The following is a 19,404-nucleotide window of genomic DNA, read 5'->3' on the forward strand; positions in this document are numbered from 1 at the left end:
ACCTTGGGACACTCGAGCACATCCAGAGGAGGCAACGAGGCTGGAGAGGGGCTGGGAACACAAACCCTGTGAGGAACCCCTGAGGGAGCTGGGGGTGCTCAGCCTGGAGAAAAGGAGACTCAGGGGTGACCTTGTCACTCTCTGAACTCCCTGGAAGGTGGCTGTGTTCAGGTGGGGTTGGGCTCTTTCTCCAGGAACTAACAGAACCAGAGGACACAGCCTTAAGCTGCTCCAGGAGAAATATAGGTTGGTATCAGGAAGAAATTCTTCACTGAAAGAGTGATTGTGCACTGGAATGGCTTCCCAGGGAGGTGGTGGAGTCACCATCCCTGGATGTGTTTAAAACAAGACTGGACGTGGCCATGGTGCCATGGTTTAGTTAATGAGGAGGTGTTGGGTCATAGGTAGGACTTGATGATCTTAAAGTCTTTTCCAATCTGGTTCATCAGTGTGATTCTGTAATCTCTGGTGCCAGGGAGGTGAGCCTGCCAGCTGACAATAAACATCTGCGATGTAGAGAGACAAGCTAGGAATTCCTGACTGAAAACACACTGCTTTTACAACTGTAGAAGCCACACAAATTTTGACAGAGGCAGCAGTCTCCTGCCCTCTGCCTGGAAATGTGTAGGGCTCCTTCTTGAAGCTTGGATGCATCTTCATGGTTACTCTTCCAGAAACTGAGATCCTATGCATTCCCCATCAGAAACTGGATCCTAATCGACACTATTTCTTCACTAGCTGTAATAGAGGCACCTTTTTATCACCATGCACTGAATTGTTTATCTACTTGTAGTGTTTCTTTGTTTCTCCTGTAGAGTAAGCAACCTGTTTAAGTCTTATGGCTGTTTTCCTTGGTCTATTCAAGACATAATTCATGTTGTAATAGGCCTGATCAGTCGTTATTAAGAACTTGTGAGCAAGAGTGGGTTTTGGGGTGCTGGCCACCTCAATAAAGCTGCTGTCTACTGCCAGGGGCCTGAGCAGAAGCAGGGAGTTGTCCAAGCTCTCCCCTCTCCATTTTTAACATCCAGCCCCCAGCAGTTCCACCCCAGGCAGTGCCTCTGTGGCTCAGACCTCAGCACCCACCTGTAAAAGGCTGCCCACCCCACAGCTGGAGAAGTGAAGAGCTTTGGAAAGTGGCAGCTAACAACAGCAATGGCCACAGAACCGAGCTGGACTCGGCACTGGGAACAGAGCTGCCAATAAGGGACATCTCTGGGATTTATCAGTGGGGCTTTTGTCCAGCTGTTGGGCTCCACATGGGCAATCCCAGACACAGGAGGGAAGCACCTGGCCCAAGGCAATGCAGGAATGGCACATCTAGGGAGAAAGGTGGTCTCTGCTAAGGTATTTAAGCTGCAATCTCAGGCTATGTAAGGCAAAGGGCCTCTCCAGAGTGGGGCACTGCAGCTGCCAGCACAGCCTCTCCAGACATTCCCAGCAGGCAGGGCAGTCCTGTCCTGCTCTTCCTGCCCTGTGGAACAGGGTGCCTCTGCTCCCTGTGGTCACCAGAAACGGAGCGGAGCCACCAGGGCCCCTCTGGCCACCTGCCCTTGCCAAGGCAGATGCTTTGAATGCCACTCACCCCCGGCACCCTGCCCTGCTCTCTGGCAGGCTCTGCTCTCAGCTCGCTCTCTTAGATCAGGGCTCTCCCAGAGCTAATCTCATCACTGCTAATTACTGCAAACGAGAGCAGAAGAGCTCTGGCACTTGCCCTTCTGCATTATACAGCTGCTACCGGCAGCCCCTGTCCATAGGGAACAATAATGTGTGTCTCCTGCATTTCACAGCACATTTCCTTGGCTCAGTGACCTTAACTGCAGAGGCATATCTGAGAGGAGAAGCCTCTACGAGCACACAGATGAGTGAATGAAGGAACCCTTTCTGCTTTATTCATGTGAGGCGTCTGTCTCAAGATGCTGCCCGAGTCAGCCTCAAAGGGGACAGGGGAAAAAAGAAATTCAGTCTGAATTCACTCTCAGCTGTCAAAGCGTGTGCATTCCTGTGGCTGTGCAAGCTAAAGTGAGAGCCACTGGGGAAGGGAAAGAGGCATGTATGAGGAAATAAATAGGAGATCCCTGGTATGAAAATGGGCAGCTGGTGGGGAAGGAAGCAATCCTCCTTTCTCGTCCCTTGCTGCAAGAGTTTGGCCTCAAGAGATCAAGGGAACAAGTAATTTCTGAGCTGGAAGCCAGGTGAGGTACCTGGCACTGTAAGAACACTCAAACCTGCAGACAGGAGCTCATTTAGAGCCCCAGCTGGGCTGGAACAAAGAGCAAAGGTGGGAAAGCCTGTGGAAAAGCTTCCCCTGCTCAAACCCAACCAGATTGTCAGGACATGATGAAATTCAGCCCTGGAGCTGCAAACTTCCAGGGGAAGATCTCAGCCCCTCTGCCTGCTGATAGCAGCCTGGGAGACATCCATGCCCGAGTGCTGGAACAGGAATTGCTCCAGGGGGGAAAAGCTGCACACGTCTCCTGGCAGAGACATCCCTCTCCCAGGTCCTGCATGGACGGCTCTGCTTTTCCAGGAGGTGAACCAAAATCTCTGACAAGATCCTGCTCCTCGTGTGTGCAGCCAGGCAGAGCCAGAACTGGGAACATCTCTGAAGAAGGTGTCCTGGGAAGGCTGTGGCTGTGCTGACCCAGCTCAGGGGTGGCTCTGTCAGGGCACTGCTGCTCAGCTGGGATCTGGAGGAGGCTCCAGAATTGAACCCTGAGGTGGGAGCAGGCAAAGGCAAACGGCAGGGAAGGAAAAGGATCCCTCAAATGAAAGCAGACAGGATTTAAGAGACAGCCAAGTGGTGGAGGAGGAAGGCTGATAACATCAGATAAGCTGGAAATCTCCAGGATGAGGAGGGGAAAGAGGATGGCTGAGGTTTCTTTGCAGGTTGGACAGCAGGGGATGTTCCAACCCTAACAAGGCTCCCCACAGGAGAAGGCAGCTCCTCATTAGCTCTCTTTCCATGGAAGCTGCCTCCTGATCACACGCCACAGACAAAGCGGGGTTCCCATTGCTTCCCACGGGATGCTTTGGCTCTGGAAACACACAGGGAAACGAAGCTCCGGAGAAAACCAAAGCACAGCTGCACTGACTAACCCAGAGCTCAGGAGAGGAGCCCAGCATCTCCTCATCTCACCCACACATCTCTCACCCCCTCCCCAGGCTAATCAGCCACATCCATGCCCGCAGCAGGCCCTTACCTCCTCGAAGAGCTCCAGGCTGTAGGTGTTATCATCATCAGCAAAGTAAACAATGCCGGGCTGGCTGTTGTTTCTGTTAAAGGTCTCTCTCAGCCACCTGAGGGCCAGGTTCCTCTGCATGGTGCCGCGGGGGATGCGGGGGTCCCGCATGTCCCCGCGCAGTTTGTAGTTGCGGGGTGTCTCCACGTTGAGGTGGGTGTAGTTGAGCCCCGTGTCCCGCAGCAGGCGGGTGATGAGCGGCGTGCGGCGCTGCGAGTCCTCCACCAGGATCCAGTGCAGGTTGGGCACGTGCAGGAGGGTGTTGGCCAGCCGGGTCAGCTCTGCCTTCTGCACCGGCCGGCTGTAGGTGGGGGTGACCACGTGGATGGTGGGCAGCGTGTCTGACCACGGGGGTGGGCGCGTGTAAACGTACTCTGTCCTCACCACCTCCACAATGTCCCGGTCCGACAGGCAGTATTCCTTGGAGTCCAAGCCTGCAGCGAGATCACGCTGGGAGTCACCACCATCATCTGGGCAAGGGCATGGAGAGAAGAGAGAGCCGCATGGACTCGGGCGTCCGGCACCCCCCGGCTGAGCCACCAGCGGGTCACCCTCGTGGCCAGGAGAGGAAACAGGCTCGGGTGGAGGCTTTCATAGGTAAGGGCACGGATAAATAAAGGAATCAGGGACAAACACACGTGAGAAAAGGAAGATTCTGCTGCTAGAAAACCAGCACCAAAAAAAGAAAAAGGCCTGAGAGCCTGGGACAACTGGGCTGAGTGCTCACAACAAGCAGCTTCAAAAAGCACCCAGAAGAGACAGGATTGTAGAGCAAGTAGGTCTAGATAAAGAAAATAGCCACGTGGAATGATGGTCCATCATCCCTGAAGAGCTCCAGTGCTCTGGGCACCACGCTCAGTGGGGCACTACTCAGATCTGCACTCAGGAACTGGAGCAGCTGGACTGGGAGGCAAGGAAAAAACTGGTGGAAAACACCAGGCCAGTGAAGATCCACAGCAGCACGATCTGGTCAGGACACTGCAGGGCCCCACAGCTCTCTGACAGCCACAGAGAAGTGGGGAAAGACACACTTCAAATCCAGAAATTGAGAGCCTGTAATTGTAGAGTTTTTCCTGCAGAGACTTTCCCCTGCCTGTAACTAACCTGCCTCAAAAAGGCCCCTCCAGCCTCTGAACAGAACAGCCCCCTCAGGGGTGCAAATGTGAACAATAAACAGCCTAAAGATCGGATACTCTGACCAAACAGACAGAATCCCTGCAAATTGTTCACAATCAGCTCAAGGAATACCAGCGTTGATGCACCTCCTGCTTTTCCAGGGTGCAATTCTCCACTGCAGGGCAGCAGGAATGCCACAGTCTGCAGAGATGAAGGGGGACCCCCACTCAGGATGTAAGGCTGCCTCTCCAGTGGGCACAGAACTCTTTGAGCCATAGATTTTTTAGCATCAGGTAACTACCAGGAACTTGAGATGAGAAAGAACAGGAACAGAGGGCCATTAGATCTGACCCGGCAGGGGACTACCCATGGCTTTTTCATAGCACGTTATTCTTCCAGCAGCACAGACTTTGATACTGAACCAAATGAAGGCTTTGTGCTCCATGGTATTGACAGAGAGGGGTGGATATTTGGGAAAGGGAGCAGGGTACATGTTGCTATCAGGCTCTATGTGCTGCGAAGCACCTCAGCATCACAGCAGAGCTCTCTGAGAGCTGGAATAAATTCAGAAATAAATCTGCGAAATGCATTGGACACAGACACAAATGTAATTAGCCAGGCTGGTGCCCGAGACAGTTTGCAAAGCCCTGCAGGTCAGATCCTCAGCTGTGAGCCCTGGCACGGGGAAGTGCTGCTGTTCTGGGCATCTCCAGGTGCACATCTCTCTCAGCACCTGTGAGCAGAGCATGTCAGAAACACTTCACAAGGACAAAATGATTCCTCTCAAGAGCTTTCAGGTGGGTCTCTACCACCACTCACTTTCTACTGGGGGCTATGAGAAGCAGAGAAGTGTCTCATCAAGGTCGTTGGTGAGTTCTTGACCGAGCCATTGGAACAGTCTCTGTGCTGTAACTGCAGAGGCCATTCACAGAAAACAGCTTTTATGGCACTGATCAAACTGCTGTACGGACAGGCAGCCTGTTTTTAGTCATCTTTAAAGTCCTCTTTTAGAGCCCAGTAGATCCCTCATCCTCTGAAACACTGTCCACCTTCCAGAAAGGATCAGAGTCATTTTTCCCTGCTCAAAGCCTCAGAGGTGGCTGTCAGAAGAAAGGGAAAACTGCTCAGGACAGACTGAACTTCCTGCAGCTCAAACTGCACATCAGAGTGTCCAGCAAAGGGATAAGCAGCTATAGAGGGTGGAGACAAACACTGAAAGGGAAGAGAATCCCTCAGAGAAAGGGATCAGGGAGGATGAAAGTCCTGAAAATGAGCTGGCCTTCTTCCCCCAGACCAGCCTGCCCACAGCAAGAAGGGCAGAACCAAGAAGGAAGGTGGCAGAAGGCAGTGTGGCTTCCTCCAGCCCCCAAGAGCCCTCATAGCCCTTAGATATTGCTGCAGTGCCAAGAACAGGACCAAACTGAGATGCTTTTGGCCAGCAGGGTTCCCTCAGAACTTCCTGAAGACCCCTGACTTGGGCCAGGGCTGCGTTTACTGCTGTGTGTGACAGGAGTGTGGAGTCAACTTCTCAGAGCACTTTAACTCCCCCAGGCAGGTGAGATCTGGCTCTTGCCTTCTCCTTCAAGTGCCAGAGCACTGCTTTTCTGCTTTCCTTAAAAAGTGCTCTCAGCCTCACGCCTCCCAGAGCAGCTGCCTCGAGTGGCAGCTTTGTTTTGTCTCTTTTGCAGCTTTCCCGCTGGAATAACCTTGTGTGCAGAGCGCTGCAAAGGCCAGCAGGGAGGGAATCCTCCCAGGGAACACAGAGAAGCAGCACCCTGGGTTTAGGCCACAAGGAGCTCTCCAAGTGCAGCAAGCACATCCCATGGAGCGGGGTTGATGCCTCTGAAGAACCCCTGGGAGCACTGGGCTGTTCCTACAGCAGAGGTGGGGAGGCTCCTGCATGGGCATGGTCTGGGAGCTGAGATGAGCATGGCTGCCATGGAGGGATGAAATGAGAGAGGAGATGAGGACGAAGGGGGGATGCACGGGCTTGGCATGGGCTGGTTTGGTTTCTCTCACCCTTGTGCACTGCAAGCAGGGGAGCAATGGTGCTCTGGTGCCAGACGGTGATTAGCAGTGTCCAGGGCAGAACTATCAGCACGATAGCCAGGATGTCTCGTCTCTTCGGCATCTCCAAGACTGACTGGGCCCACAGCTCCTCATTACCTGACAGTGAAAACCCCAGAGACAGAACAGCAGAGCACATGGAGAACAGAAATAAATGGGCAGGAAGGAGCAAGGACAGAGAGAGAGAACGCGAGAGAGAGAGGCAGAGAGCAGCCAAGGCGACACGACTCGTGGGTCTTACCAGTGCTTACAACCCACCCATTGCAGAAGCAGGTTTGGAGGGGCCTCGGCTGCTGAGCCCAGGAGCAGGAGGGCACTTCTGCAGGGCACTGCTGGAGCTGCCAGCAGGAACCTCAGGGACTCATGTGGGAGGAAACCTGCAACACAGAGCAAAGGCCACTAGGCACAGAAAGTACCACGTCGCCCTGTTCTTCTGAGAGTTTTAAAGTTCTTCTAAAAGTTCCTATGCCTTCTGATATTTACATATTTCAACTGAGTTTTCTCACGCATGTTCATGTAAATAATGATTCTTTTGCATTCTTCTTTGTGGGTGGAGAGAATTGATGGACTGTTGGTTTGACCAGTGTGGTTGGAGAGGTGGCAGTCTCACCCTCCAATCCACTGTCTCTTTTACTATTATATATATACTAGAGTCAGAAAGGAAAGTTGGCTTTTTGAGTTCTTTTTATTTCCTTTTACATCTGGCCTGCTTCTGTGAGTTATTTCATGCTGCAGTATGACAGTACTACAGTTCTCCTGAAAAGAACAAACCCCAGTGAGGCAGTGAGCAGCAGCAGTGTCCCGCACACCTCCAGGGAGAAGCCTCCTGTGTGTCCAGGGCCTTGCTTTCACTTTGCATCCCCTTGTCAAGCAATTCCCTGTTGTCAGGTGAGCTAAAGGTGCTCAGTGCCGCAGTGCCTGAGCCATCCCAGCAGAACAGAACCTTCCCCTCCAGCCAGCCAAGCCCAGGGAAGCAGCAGAGACTGCCACAACCACACTAAGGGCACAGCAGCTCCTGCTGTCACCTGCCAGATCCTCCCCTTGGCCAGGCAGAGCTCTCAGGGTGGCTTCACCTCTGCTCCTGGGCACTGAAATCTCACATTTTTCCTGATGCCTTAGGATTTTAGCTTTTCGATTTTCCATCTATTTGTAACCTGCAGTTCCTTAGTGTAGAACTCCAAACTCTATACACAGTGTGAGCTGCTGCTTCCCCATTTGGACAGACACAACAATTCCTCTCCAGGCCTGGCAATCAAGGACACCTCACTGCTTCAGGCCAGAGAGATGGAAACAAAAGTGAGTTGGGGGAGCAAACTTGGGGTAAATGACTTCATTAGCTGAAGCTGTAATTGGCAGATTCACCCCCAGTATGCAAATGAACCAAACTTACAAAATGGTGAAACCTGTGAGTCCATTTTGGGGTGGGTTTTGTCTGCTCTAAATGTACCTGAAGGCCCTTCAATAAATATAAATGCTTTTTATTCTCTTAATGTTGTCTGTTTTAGCTGGTCCTGGACAAAGGCATCATTCCCTCAGCTCAGCCCATCCTGCAGGCAGCTCCAGCACAGCCACTGTGAGCTCAGGCTTCCAGCAGCCTGCTCAGGTTGGCTCCCTCTCGGAGGTGCCGTGCCTGGAGTGGATTAAAGTGCCACAATGGCTTAGTTTGATGCCCCACGAGCACATACAAGATTGAAGCAGGCTGAGTTTCACCGCGGCGCCTCGGCGAGCGGAGCGCGGCACTCAGCAGGGCTGCCACGCACCGTGGGCAGTTTGCAAACATGGATAGCACTTTAGTGCTGCTGCTCCCATGTGGGGCAGCGCATTAGAGGCTGCTAAAAGGGCTGCAGGGCAGGCAGGCAGAGCCCAGGGATGCTGCAGAGGGAGCAGGATGCTCTGGGAGAAGCACTGCTCTCCTGCTTGCCGGAGCCCACCCTAGGTCGGGGGTGGCTCTGTGTGGTGGAAAAGTCTCTCCTCCAGCCCGAGCTTCCAAAGAAAGGCTCAGCAGTCTCTGTTGTTCGGGCTCAAGGCAGTTTATTGCAAGTTATCTAAAAGATTTTCTCCTGGGGCTGCTGTGGTTTGCTCACAGCTCAGGCAGAGGCACACACACACCCTGACATCCTCTCTGACCCCGACTGCTTCTTCTCTCCCCGCCAGGGCTGCTGCTGTCTTTTATATGGTACATTACGTGTTACATGTTCACAGTTTTTCCCCAATGCCTATTACCTATATTAAATGGGGATTTTCTATCTTTTATATGGTACATTACGTGTTACATGGTTACAGTTTTCCCAATGCCTATTACCTATATTAAATGGGGATTTTCTATATTTTATATGGTACATTATGTGTTACATGTTTACAGTTTTCCCCAATGCCTATTACCTATATTAAATGGTGCTTTTCTACTCTAAACCAATCTGTGAGTGCCAACATCACCAAGAACATGGAGGTAAGGAAGAAGAAAGGGGGAGGACAGGGCAGGCCCAAATCCCAAATCCATCTTAAAACTTCTGACCCCCATGTACAAAACCAAAACCCCCCTGTACAGCACTCAAAAATTCTTCCCTCTACTTTGTGACTACTTCTACTCTAATATCGAAATTTTGTGACTTCTTGTTCTTCCTACAAGGTTGGTAAATCATTCCATGCTCAAACCCAAAATCACAGCTGTTTGCAGCTGCCTGCCAGGGTCTCAAATGCTTCTGACCGGGGCCTGGAACCTCCAAAAATGTCTGAGGGACATTTTGAGTTCCAACACCCACTGACAGCAATCTGGGAGTTACCAGATCCCCTCCAGCCCAGGCTTGTGGTGCCACGTTACTTGTGCAAATATTTTCCCAGAGTTGGCTTTTTCTTGCAGGCAGACTTGGAGAAATCCAGGTTCAGATCCTTGATTAGCCCAAATTGGATTGATGTGAGTTTCCCTTGGCCACTGGGCTGTACAGCCAGTCTGCAGCACTGAGCCCACTTGGAATGAAACAGCTCCAAGAACTGACAGGTTTTTCCTCTAAAGGAATCTTGCAATCAAGCAATATTCAAGTGGCTGGAGAGAACCTGGTTCCTCCAAATTAGCACTTCAACCACAAAGGTATTAATTTACCAGGGAAAACAAGAGGGAAGGTGGTCAAAGGTTGGGCTTTGTCCTTAAAGCTGTCATATAAATGTCCCTCAACTGAAGTTTCAGTGATTTTTTTTTTTTTCTGTGCATACAAATCCCAAACTCATAGGAAAATTTCCAGCCAGCTCTAGCAAACAGCCAGTTCCCCAGTCAGAGCTCTCTCATTTGTTTTCAGAATTGGTGAAAGGCGCCTCATTCAGACAAAATAAACCAGGGAGGAAGAGAAGGAATTATTCCAGCAAGCATCAGCCTTCTGCTGCATTCCTGTCCAGCTCTTGGAGCCAGAGAATTCCTGCTGGCCTCGATCTGCCAGAGCACAGTGCCCTGAGGAAAGAGCATCTGGCCTCATCCCTGCTGTCCCTGTGATGCTGACTGTTCCTGAACAGGGGACAAGGAGTGGTGGCATCCCTGGAATCCTCTGATGAAGCTGGAACAGGTCCCTTGAGCATCCCTGCAGGGCAGGGCCTAAGGGGAGCTGGAGAGGCTGAACACCTTACCTGGTGAAGTGCCTTCCCCAGAAAAGCACCAAGGAAAGGATTCTGCTGCTGGAGAGGGGGTGGGAGGAAGCAACAGCTAAAAAAGCCACTAGGAGCTCATTGACAGCCCCTGGCAAGCTGCCACAGTGGGTGGCATCACCAAATGCCCCGTTTGTCATGGGCAGATCCTTCCAGACCCAGTGCCCCTAAAAATCTGCCTTTCCCCTGCCTCTAGCCTCAATCCAGCCTCATCCCATGGGACAGGCTGAGCTTGCCATGATGGAAAACAGATCCCTTTTACACTGCTGGTGAGAGGAGTCACAGCTTCTCAGCCCAGGACAGGGGGCTTGTCCTTATTGTAAATGCAGGTGAACCTGGGGGGAAGAAATGCTGATGTCTGACTCCAGTTCAGGATGCTGAATGATTTCTTTGTTAGAACTATACTATAATACACTAATATACTATTTAAAGGAGATATTAAAATTACAGACCTACTTTTTCTAGCTACCAGATCTAACTCCCAACTCGTGGCCCTCTCTAAGAGTCCAGCCCCAGGTGGGTTGGATTGGCCACCAGGCTCAAACAATCCTCACCAGAATCCAACCAAGCATCACCCCAGGGAAACAATTCTCCACACACATTCCACATGGGAAAAACAAGGAGCAGAAATAGAAATTGTTTTCTCTTTCTTTCCTCTGTGCTCCTCTATGGAAATCCTAAAAGAGAGAATAATGTGCCTGTGACATGCCCTAAATCCCAAAATTCCCTTGTTGCCAAAGCCAGGCGATGATTTTTGTTGCAGTTTGGGGCACGAGACAAAAATTGGTCTGGGAAAAATGATGTGCCTCTTCAAGTCATTCACTCCACCCCTTCCCCATCATAACAGCACTCTCCTTTTCTCACTGAAATTGTTTCAAATAAAATCTGCTTTGTTCAGATTATCATTTTTAACTTCTCCTGTCTCGTCTTCCCCAGGGAAATGAAGGAAGAGGAACAAATTTAAACATCAATTAAAACAATCAAACTCTATTTTCCACTACAGAAATTATCCTGCCGTATTTTTTTTTTTTTCACTTTTGAAAAGTGAGGTGAAAGCCACAAATGCAAGTGATTTGGAGGTTAAAGTACTCCTAAAACAAAGGAGTTTAGCAGGGTTTTGGGAAGAATTGGGTGCCACATGATGAAAGAGATCCCCATCCTCCGGCAGAGGGCAATGGTGTCGAGGAATGACAATATGGAAAGGGCACTGATCTAATAAAAAAGCTTTAATAAATCCTGGAGCCACGTGTTAGTAACATGCTGGATTATTAAACACTGAAGGTTCTTTTTTTAAATCAAGTTAATTGGCATCAGCTCTGACACTTGCCATAGGAACGAGTGATTTGATCTGCAACCTTTATAGTCAGTTTTACCTTCATTCCTCCTCTGGGGCTGCTCAGCCCCAGTGTCATTAATCCTTGGTTTGCCCACACTGAAGAGAAGTGATTTAGAAAATGTTAAACTAAAGAAAGGCTTGATTTCAATTTGTACCTATACATCTTACTGGAGTAAAAACATTGTCTAGATGTGAAAAAAAAAAAAAAAACCACACCCCCCCCAAAAAAATTCCCCAAACAAGCATAGCAAACACTTGTTTTGTTATGCTCCAAACAAGGCAGGAAATAACAAACAGATGCTGCCAAAACCTGCAACAAAAGCTTTGCAGAGAAAATAAACACTTACACTTCAGGATATTCTCACCAAAAGGTTTTCTCTCCCAAAATCTAAAATCAGGGCTCCTCTCACTTTTGTAACAGCAGCTGGGTCTGATCCCTGATGGTGCTGGAGTGGCACAAGACAAACTTGGTCCCTCTGCTCTGCCCAGCTCAACCCACAAGCCCTGTGACCCCAAAAACCCTTCTGAATTCACACCCCAGCTCAGGCAGATTCTGGCACAGGAATCAACCCCGGGGATGTGAGTGCAGGGATGTCCTGCCCACTCCAAAGAGGGGGAAACTGAGGCACGGGGTGGTCAGGGCACAGCAGACCATGGGGACAAAGCTGGGTCAGGACAAGGGGCCAGGCTGGATGGGGTTGGGAACAACCTGGGACAGTGGGAGGTGTCCCTGCCCATGGGAGGGGGTGGAACTGGATGAGATTTAAGTTCCTTTCAGCCCAAACCAGTCTGGAATTTCGGGATTCTGGAGCAGCTGGGAGCTCCAGGTGCTCCACACTCATTCCTGTTCCTTCCTTTGCACACTGCTTGGCAGGGGATGGGCCTTCCAAGCCTCTGTCGAAGATTTTTGTTATTTGGCAGAACAGGCTTGTAAAGCACAGGCTAAAAATAAAGGTAGTAATAAAAGCCTCTTGCTCGTTAATTACTCTGTAAGCCATTACTGCCTAAAAACCCCATAACTTTAATGGGGGCTATTATAAGTATAGTAGCAAAACTGTGGAGCTAATTAGTGTTTAGTTATTAAGCAGAACATCGCCAGAACTGAGTAATTAGCACACAGAATTGCTGCTTCTTGGAGGATTTAATCAGGGGTGGTGTTTTCAAGCTCAGATTCTCCCGATTCAGGGGACAAAAGGACAGAGGATTTTCAGGCCAGCCCTCCCTGAGCTGACCTGCACAGCACAAACCTTGGACTACAAATCAACAAAGGGAGGGAGAATGACCAGAAATGTTTCAGGTCTCCAGGAGAATCTTCCAGCTAGAGGAGACCTGGATTCATCCATGAGAATCCAAATTTTGGAGCCAGTGCTGCAATGGAGGGTGATGGTTTGCATTATCTCTTCACCCAGCATTTGTTTACTTCTTTTAAAAATTAAAATAATTCCTATGGCCAGAATATAGAAATAATGCAGTCTTCTTTTTTTTCTTTTGTTTGTTTGGTTTTTTTTTTGTTTTGTTTTTTTGTTTGGTTTTTTTTTTGGTTTTTTTTTTTGGTTTTTTTTTTTTTTTTTTTTTTTTTTTTTTTTTTTTATCTTTCAGAAATTCAGAGATACTGGAAAAGCCTGCTAAGGAAGCTCAGCTCCTGGAGGCTGTTTTTTCACTCAGTATTTTCTCCAGCTTCACCTACAAACCACTTGCCTTGGCTACAGAGCCATTCCTTGTGTTTCCCAACCCGCCTCAGAAACTGAGGCACAAAATTCCCCTGGTCCTGCAACAGCTGAGGCAAAACCCAACCCACCCTTCCCTTCCAGCCTGAGCCCTGCTGCCACAAATGGGACCAAGAGCAGAGATTATGTCCCAGAAGAAAAGAAAAAAAAAAAAGAAAAATTAACCAAGCTTCTCAGAACAACACTTAGATTTTAAAGCAAGCATGAGTAAAGTGGATCAAGGGAGCTCAGCACAAGCACAATTAGCTGCTGGAACTTATTGCCACAGGATACTGAGAAGAACAAGAACTTAACAGGATTCAAAAAAGGATTAGTTGTGTATGTGAATAAACTGCATATTCAGAATGAGAATGAACCACCCACCAGTTTGGAAAACATAAAAACCCTTGAGTGTCAGAGCTTCAGCCAAATTTTAACAAGCATCAGAAACTTTCTCTTCTCCAGATTAATCCCCCCTCCGTGGTAGAATCGGGACAGGAGGTGTGGTGGCACTGCTCTTATGCTGTGACACAGTCCCAACCTTCCACTGCTTCCAACAGCATGGTGCATCACCTGGGAAAGCTTGAAAATATTGGATTTATTCTCCTAAATGTGTTTATTTTCCTGGGCAGGCTCTCACAATGCCACAATGCCCAAGTGCTGTTCAGATTTGAACTTAACTACAGACACTGCACTTCCTCTCCTCGTTGCTGCAAAGGGATCTTTTCCAAAGAAAAGCCAGGAATCCTTTGATTAAGTGATTTTGGAAAGGGCCAAACCTGCACTTTGCAACTTCTTGTGCCAAGCAAAGCAGGAGCAAAAAAATGTGTTACACACTCTTGGCACCAGCAGTGGTGAGGCTGCTGTGGGTGTGTAAAAGGTTTGTTAAAACCTTATCAAAAATACAACAGCAGACTGAATAGAGAAAATATTACAGCACCAGGAGCATTTTCCCACCATGTGCTCACCCATAGGATGGAGATTTTGCCTTTTAAACCTTTAGCTCTTCCAAAATTCTGTCCAACATATCCTTCTTTGCTGTCCAGAGATCACTTCCTTAAATCCTGATTGGAGGCAGGTGCTGCCACAGTAACAATCCCACCCTCCCAGATGTCCCAAACCCAGGCCACGCCAATAACAACACAACTATAAATCTATAAAACTTCTCCTAACATATATTCATGACATTTGCCTTTTAATTGTGAGAGTCAGCGCTGGCATCACTCATCTCTCAGGCAGAGGATGCTCTGCTCTGCCAGGATTGGCAACACCAGGAAAGCTGTGCCTTGGCTCAGGTGTGGGATGAGGAACCTCTCATGCTCCCAGTCCTCCTGATGAAGGGCTGCACTTCACACATGGTTTTTAAGCAGCATCTCTCCCAAGATGAAAGGCTGTTTGACTTGCAGCCCACTCCCAAAATAGAAAGGCAACCAGGGGCTGCTTTGCTTTGGGAAAAGTTGGTGGATTTTTGTTAAGGTTGCTTGTGGCTGAATGTCGGAACTCAAAATGTCCCTCAGACATTTTTGGAGGTTCCAGGCCCCGGTCAGAAGCATTTGAGACCCTGGCAGGCAGCTGCAAACAGCTGTGATTTTGGGTTTGAGCCATGGAATGATTTACCAACCTTGCAGGAAGAACAAGAAGTCACAAAAGTTTAGATATTATAGTAAAAGTAGTGACAAAGTAAAGGGAAGAATTTTTGAGTGCTGTACAGGGGGGGTTTTGGTTTTGTACATGGGGGTCAGAAGTTTTAAGATGGATTTGGGATTTGGGCCTGCCCTGTCCTTCCTCTCTCTTCTTCCTTCCCTCCATGTTCTTGGTGATGTTGGCACTCACAGATTGGTTTAGAGTAGAAAATCACCATTTAATATAGGTAATAGGCATTGGGGAAAAACTGTAACCATGTAACACGTAATGTACCATATAAAAGATAGAAAATCCCCATTTAATATAGGTAATAGGCATTGGGGAAAAACTGTAACCATGTAACACGTAATGTCCCATATCAAAGACAGCAGCAGCCCTGGGTGGGAGAGAAGAAGCAGTCGGGGTCAGAGAGGATGTCAGGGTGTGTGTGTGCCTCTGCCTGAGCTGTGAGCAAACCACAGCAGCCCAGAAGAAAATCTTTGAGATAACTTGCAATAAACTGCCTTGAGACCCAACAACAGAGACTGCTGAGCCTTTTGCTGGAAGCTCGGGCTGGAGGAGAGACTTTTCCACCACACGGAGCCACCCCAACCTAGAGGTGAGCTCCGGCAGCTGAATGCTGGGGAAATGCTCCAAAATTAGCTCATTTAAGGGTTTCTCCATCCAAGTCTCCTCATCTGGTGTCACAACACACCTCAAGTTGTCCCCTCTGCTCAGCCCAGACCACATCAGCACTGCCAGCACCAGACACATTCCCAGGTTCTCCATTTCCACCTCTGCGCTCTGCATTGCACCGCGGATTTTGTGCACCGCTGACTCCCGTGGATCTGAAAAAGTGACACTAACAAAGGATGACCCAATTTCAACGAGATTGGGCTAAATTCCACAGCTCATAATAGGCTTTGCATATGCTTTGTCCAAGGGGTTTGAAGGCACGAGCTGCCACGTGACACCTCATGGGAACAGGTGTCAGGGCAGAATGAATAAATCTCACTTTTCCAGAGGAAAAGCCTCACCTTTGCAACCTGCAGGCGAGCAAACTGCATTTTTCCAGGATGTGCAAGGATGAATCATCAAGCCAAATACATCAAGACTTTCCTTTCCTTCCCAAGAAAGCCTAACAAGCCAAACCAGTAGAACCCAACAATAAGAACCCAATAATAAGAACCCAACAATAAAAGGAGGCAGACTGGTGCTGGAGAAAGGATTCCATCAGCTCCACCACCCCACAGCTCGTGCAGGTGATGGCTGAGAGGAGCCCCAGGCTTTTATACTGTGTGAATTAACAGTGGAGGATTCTGTGCGTGCACCTGGGCTGGTGGGACACGCTGGGAGCTGCCTCCCCTCACGCTGGCACCTGGGAAAGTTCACAAATCCAACCCTCAAACAAGAACAGCTGTTCCCAGCAAAGCCACAAGGGCTCATTTTATCTCCCAGTTCCCAAAGTTCTCAGCTGCAGACCTGGAGGTGAGACTGCTCTCCTCCCACACCCAGTGCCAGGGGGGCACAGCAGGGTGGGACAGACCTTTGGCATCACCTGGCAGCAGCTTAGCAGTCCCAAGGCATCAGCACTCACTTTTAATTAAAGAGTTCTTCCCTACCCCTGAAGAAAATAAATGCTGCTCTATTTAAAAAGAGTTATTAATAACCTGATTCTAATGTATAAAAGAAAAGGGGAGAAAGAAACTCGCAGAGCTGTGAGCAAGTTCACCCTCTCCCACTGCAGAAAGACACTACTGAGATCTCTAAACACCTTAAAAAGACATTTAGTTCTTTAAAACATTATTCTCTTTTCAATAGCTAACATCAAATACCTTAAAGGTGCTTTTTTTCTCAAAATAAACATGAAGGCATCCAAATTCTCCATCACTTTTGGAAACAGCAGCAGCAGCTGCTGCAAGCACAAGTCCCTGCAGACAGAGGTGAAAGCAGAAACTGCTCTGCAGGAGCTGCTGGCCATTGTGCAGTGCCAGGCAGGGAGATGCTCCAGACAGGCAGGAGAGTTTGGTGCCCTGGCAGCAGAGAGAGGCTGGTCCTGCCTGGGGGGAGGCAGAGTGCTCCTGGCACTCTGGAATTCCAGGGCTGTGAATTCCCAGGCAGCATCTCCTCCCTGCTCCTCCCCACACGTGCAGCTCAGAGCTGGGGGAGCCTGCAAGGAGCTGCTTTGGTGGTCAGAAGCACTGAGAGCAGCCATGCTGGGCATTTCAGCTGAGGAGTGTCTGGGTAAATTCACATTTCAATTCCTGCCTTCTTCCAAACCACCTTCCCACTGCAGAGGAGCTGCCAAGGCTCGCAGGGTAACTGCTGCACCCTGAGCCACAGTCCTGGTTCCCTCCTGTCCCAGCAACACCAGGGCACGTCCCAGCACTGCAGGAACAGATTCATGGCACAGCAGTGCCAGTCCCAGTGATGCCTCAGGATTTTAGCTTTTATAGTTGTCATCTATTTGAAATAGAGGATATTATATTTAATAGCAACAACAAAAACAATAATAATAATTCTATTTAATAATACTATTAAATACTATAAATAATACTATATTTTCCATCTATTTGTAACCTGCAGTTCTTTAGTGTAGAACTCCAAACTCCATATCCAGTTTGAGCTGCTGCTTCCCCATTTAGGGCAGACACAACAATTCCTCTCCAGGCCTGGCAATCAAGGACACCTCACTGCCTCAGACCCCAGAGGTGGAAACAAAAGTGAGCTGGGGGAGCAACTTGGGGCCAATGACTTCATTAGCTGAAGCTGGAATTGGCAGATTAACCCCCAATATGCAAATGAACCAAACTTATAAAAGGGTGAAACCCATCACCCATCGTCCATTTTTGGGTGTAGCCCCTGGGGGGCTTTGTCTGCCCTAAATGTACCTGAAGGCCCTTCAATAAATAGATTTGCTTTTTATTCTCTTAATTTTGTCTGGCCTCTGTTTTTAGGTAGCCCTGATAAGGCATCAACAGGAGCATTTCCAGCAGGTTTTCACTCCCGTGGCCTTTCAGGACAGCTCCAGCAGAGCTCAGCGTGGCACTCAGAGCTCCCAGCTGGACAAGAAATCAGCCACTCCATCAGCTTAGAGAGAAAACTCCCAGCTCCCATCCCCGTTAGATGGCTCCTTTAAAGGGATGAGGCTCAAATCCTGATCCCTGCTCAGTGCTGGGTGCCCAAAGAGGAATCACTAATGGGACTGAGGAATTAGCATTGATTCTTTGATGCCACAGCGTGGAAGGGGAAGTGGAGGGGGAGTTTGGCATGATTAAGCAGATGCCTAACTGTAATTCAGCAGCTTGCAGCCCAATCAATTGGTGCTTGCAGCCCTGCAGTCCATTAGTGCAGCCACAAACCTACACACCCTGCTTGGAAGGTCATTTTTAAAAGGTCTCCCTTGTGGATTTCTGCTCCCTGCCCAAATTCTGACCCTGCTGGGCCTGCTCAAAGGAGCACACATGGCTCCATGAGGTGCTGTAATCATCCTTTGCTCAGCAGCTCTCTCTCCAAGGAACATGAACTTCTGCCTGCTTGGGAACTATGACATGTCAGTGATGCCTCAGGTTTAGATTTTCTATTTTTCAGATTTTATGCTGCTTTAGTGTGAGGGTCTGGGCTTCACATGAGGGGATGCTGAGCTCTGTGCACAGAGCAGGGACACAAAACAATTCCTGCTCCAGCTGGGCACCAAGGACAAATGATCCAAACCTCAGCCCAGGAGCACAAACAGCGTGGGCTGGAGAGAGAAAAACAAGCAGGATGGGACTGATGGGCTGGAGCTGGAATGGGACAATGAACTCCAAGGTGCCAATGGAGCAGAACTGATCCCAGGGAGAGCCCCCGGGAGCGCTCGTGCATTTTGGGACCATTTAGGGTCATCTTGGGTTCATTTTGGGACCATTTTGGTTCACCTTGGGTGCAGCCCTGGCTGGGCTCTTGTGCTGCCCAAGGTGGATCCACGGAGGAGATCCTTTGAATAAATCCCTGCTTTATTCTTTAGCTCTGTTCTAGCTCTGCTCTAGGCCAGCCTGCACAAGGCATCATCAGGATAACTTGGCCCATCTTCCATTTGAGAGGTGCTTGGCAGGGAACCATTCCTTCTCTTCCACCAGCACAAAACCCCGTGTGCCAATCCAATAAACCTGGAGCTGTTCCAGCATTGCCCGAGGAAATGGGATTTGGATCTTGGAGGGGAAGGCACAGGATGAACGTGCTGGTTTGTCCAGCTTCCACCCCAGCCTGGCTCTGACTCTGGCTTCCCTGTGGCTGAGTTATTTTGGCTCAGCTCACCTCAGTCTGCTCTGGAGGTCAGATGGAAATAGCTGTCCACGTTTGGCCAGGAAGCACAAGGCTGTGGGAGCTCAGGGGCTGAACACAGCAATGGCACAGGCACCGACGCCTGAGGGGCTGGCAGAGCCCAGCTCTCACCAATCCTATGGCCTCAAAAAGGTAATTTCTCCAGTTTTAGAATCACTCAAGGCCCAAAACCATGCAGAGCTTCTGAATGAGAAATGGAGGAGCCAAACTGATGCCTTAGGAGTTTAGTTTTTCTATTTTCCATCTGTTTGTTACCTGCAGTTCTTTAGTGTAGAACTCCAAACTCCATATCCAGTTTGAGCTGCTGCTTCCCCATTTAGGGCAGACACAACAATTTCTCTCCAGGCCTGGTAACCAA

The 19,404-nt window shown here is 49.3% G+C and overlaps 1 protein-coding gene across 5 annotated transcripts in view; it reads right to left on the reverse strand.

The window, feature by feature from the left end:
• Positions 1–19,404, reverse strand: part of B3GAT1 (beta-1,3-glucuronyltransferase 1) — a 43,911-nt gene that overhangs the window by 13,318 nt on the left and 11,189 nt on the right. Inside the window, exons 2-4 of one of the 5 annotated variants that reach the window (XM_021525819.3) lie at positions 6,684–6,802; positions 6,378–6,524; positions 3,204–3,712 (exon numbers count right to left, since the gene is read on the reverse strand). In XM_021525819.3, the coding sequence (XP_021381494.1) occupies positions 3,204–3,712; positions 6,378–6,524; positions 6,684–6,687 (660 nt within the window). In that variant the 5' untranslated portion in view covers positions 6,688–6,802. Of the gene's footprint in view, positions 1–3,203; positions 3,713–6,377; positions 6,525–6,666; positions 6,803–19,404 lie in introns of all 5 variants that reach the window. The other 4 variants (XM_021525822.3, XM_021525820.3, XM_031506855.2 and 1 more) reach the window with 4 other exon arrangements.

The sequence above is a fragment of the Lonchura striata genome, chromosome 23 (assembly GCF_046129695.1).
Source record: "Lonchura striata isolate bLonStr1 chromosome 23, bLonStr1.mat, whole genome shotgun sequence".
NCBI lineage: Eukaryota > Metazoa > Chordata > Aves > Passeriformes > Estrildidae > Lonchura > Lonchura striata.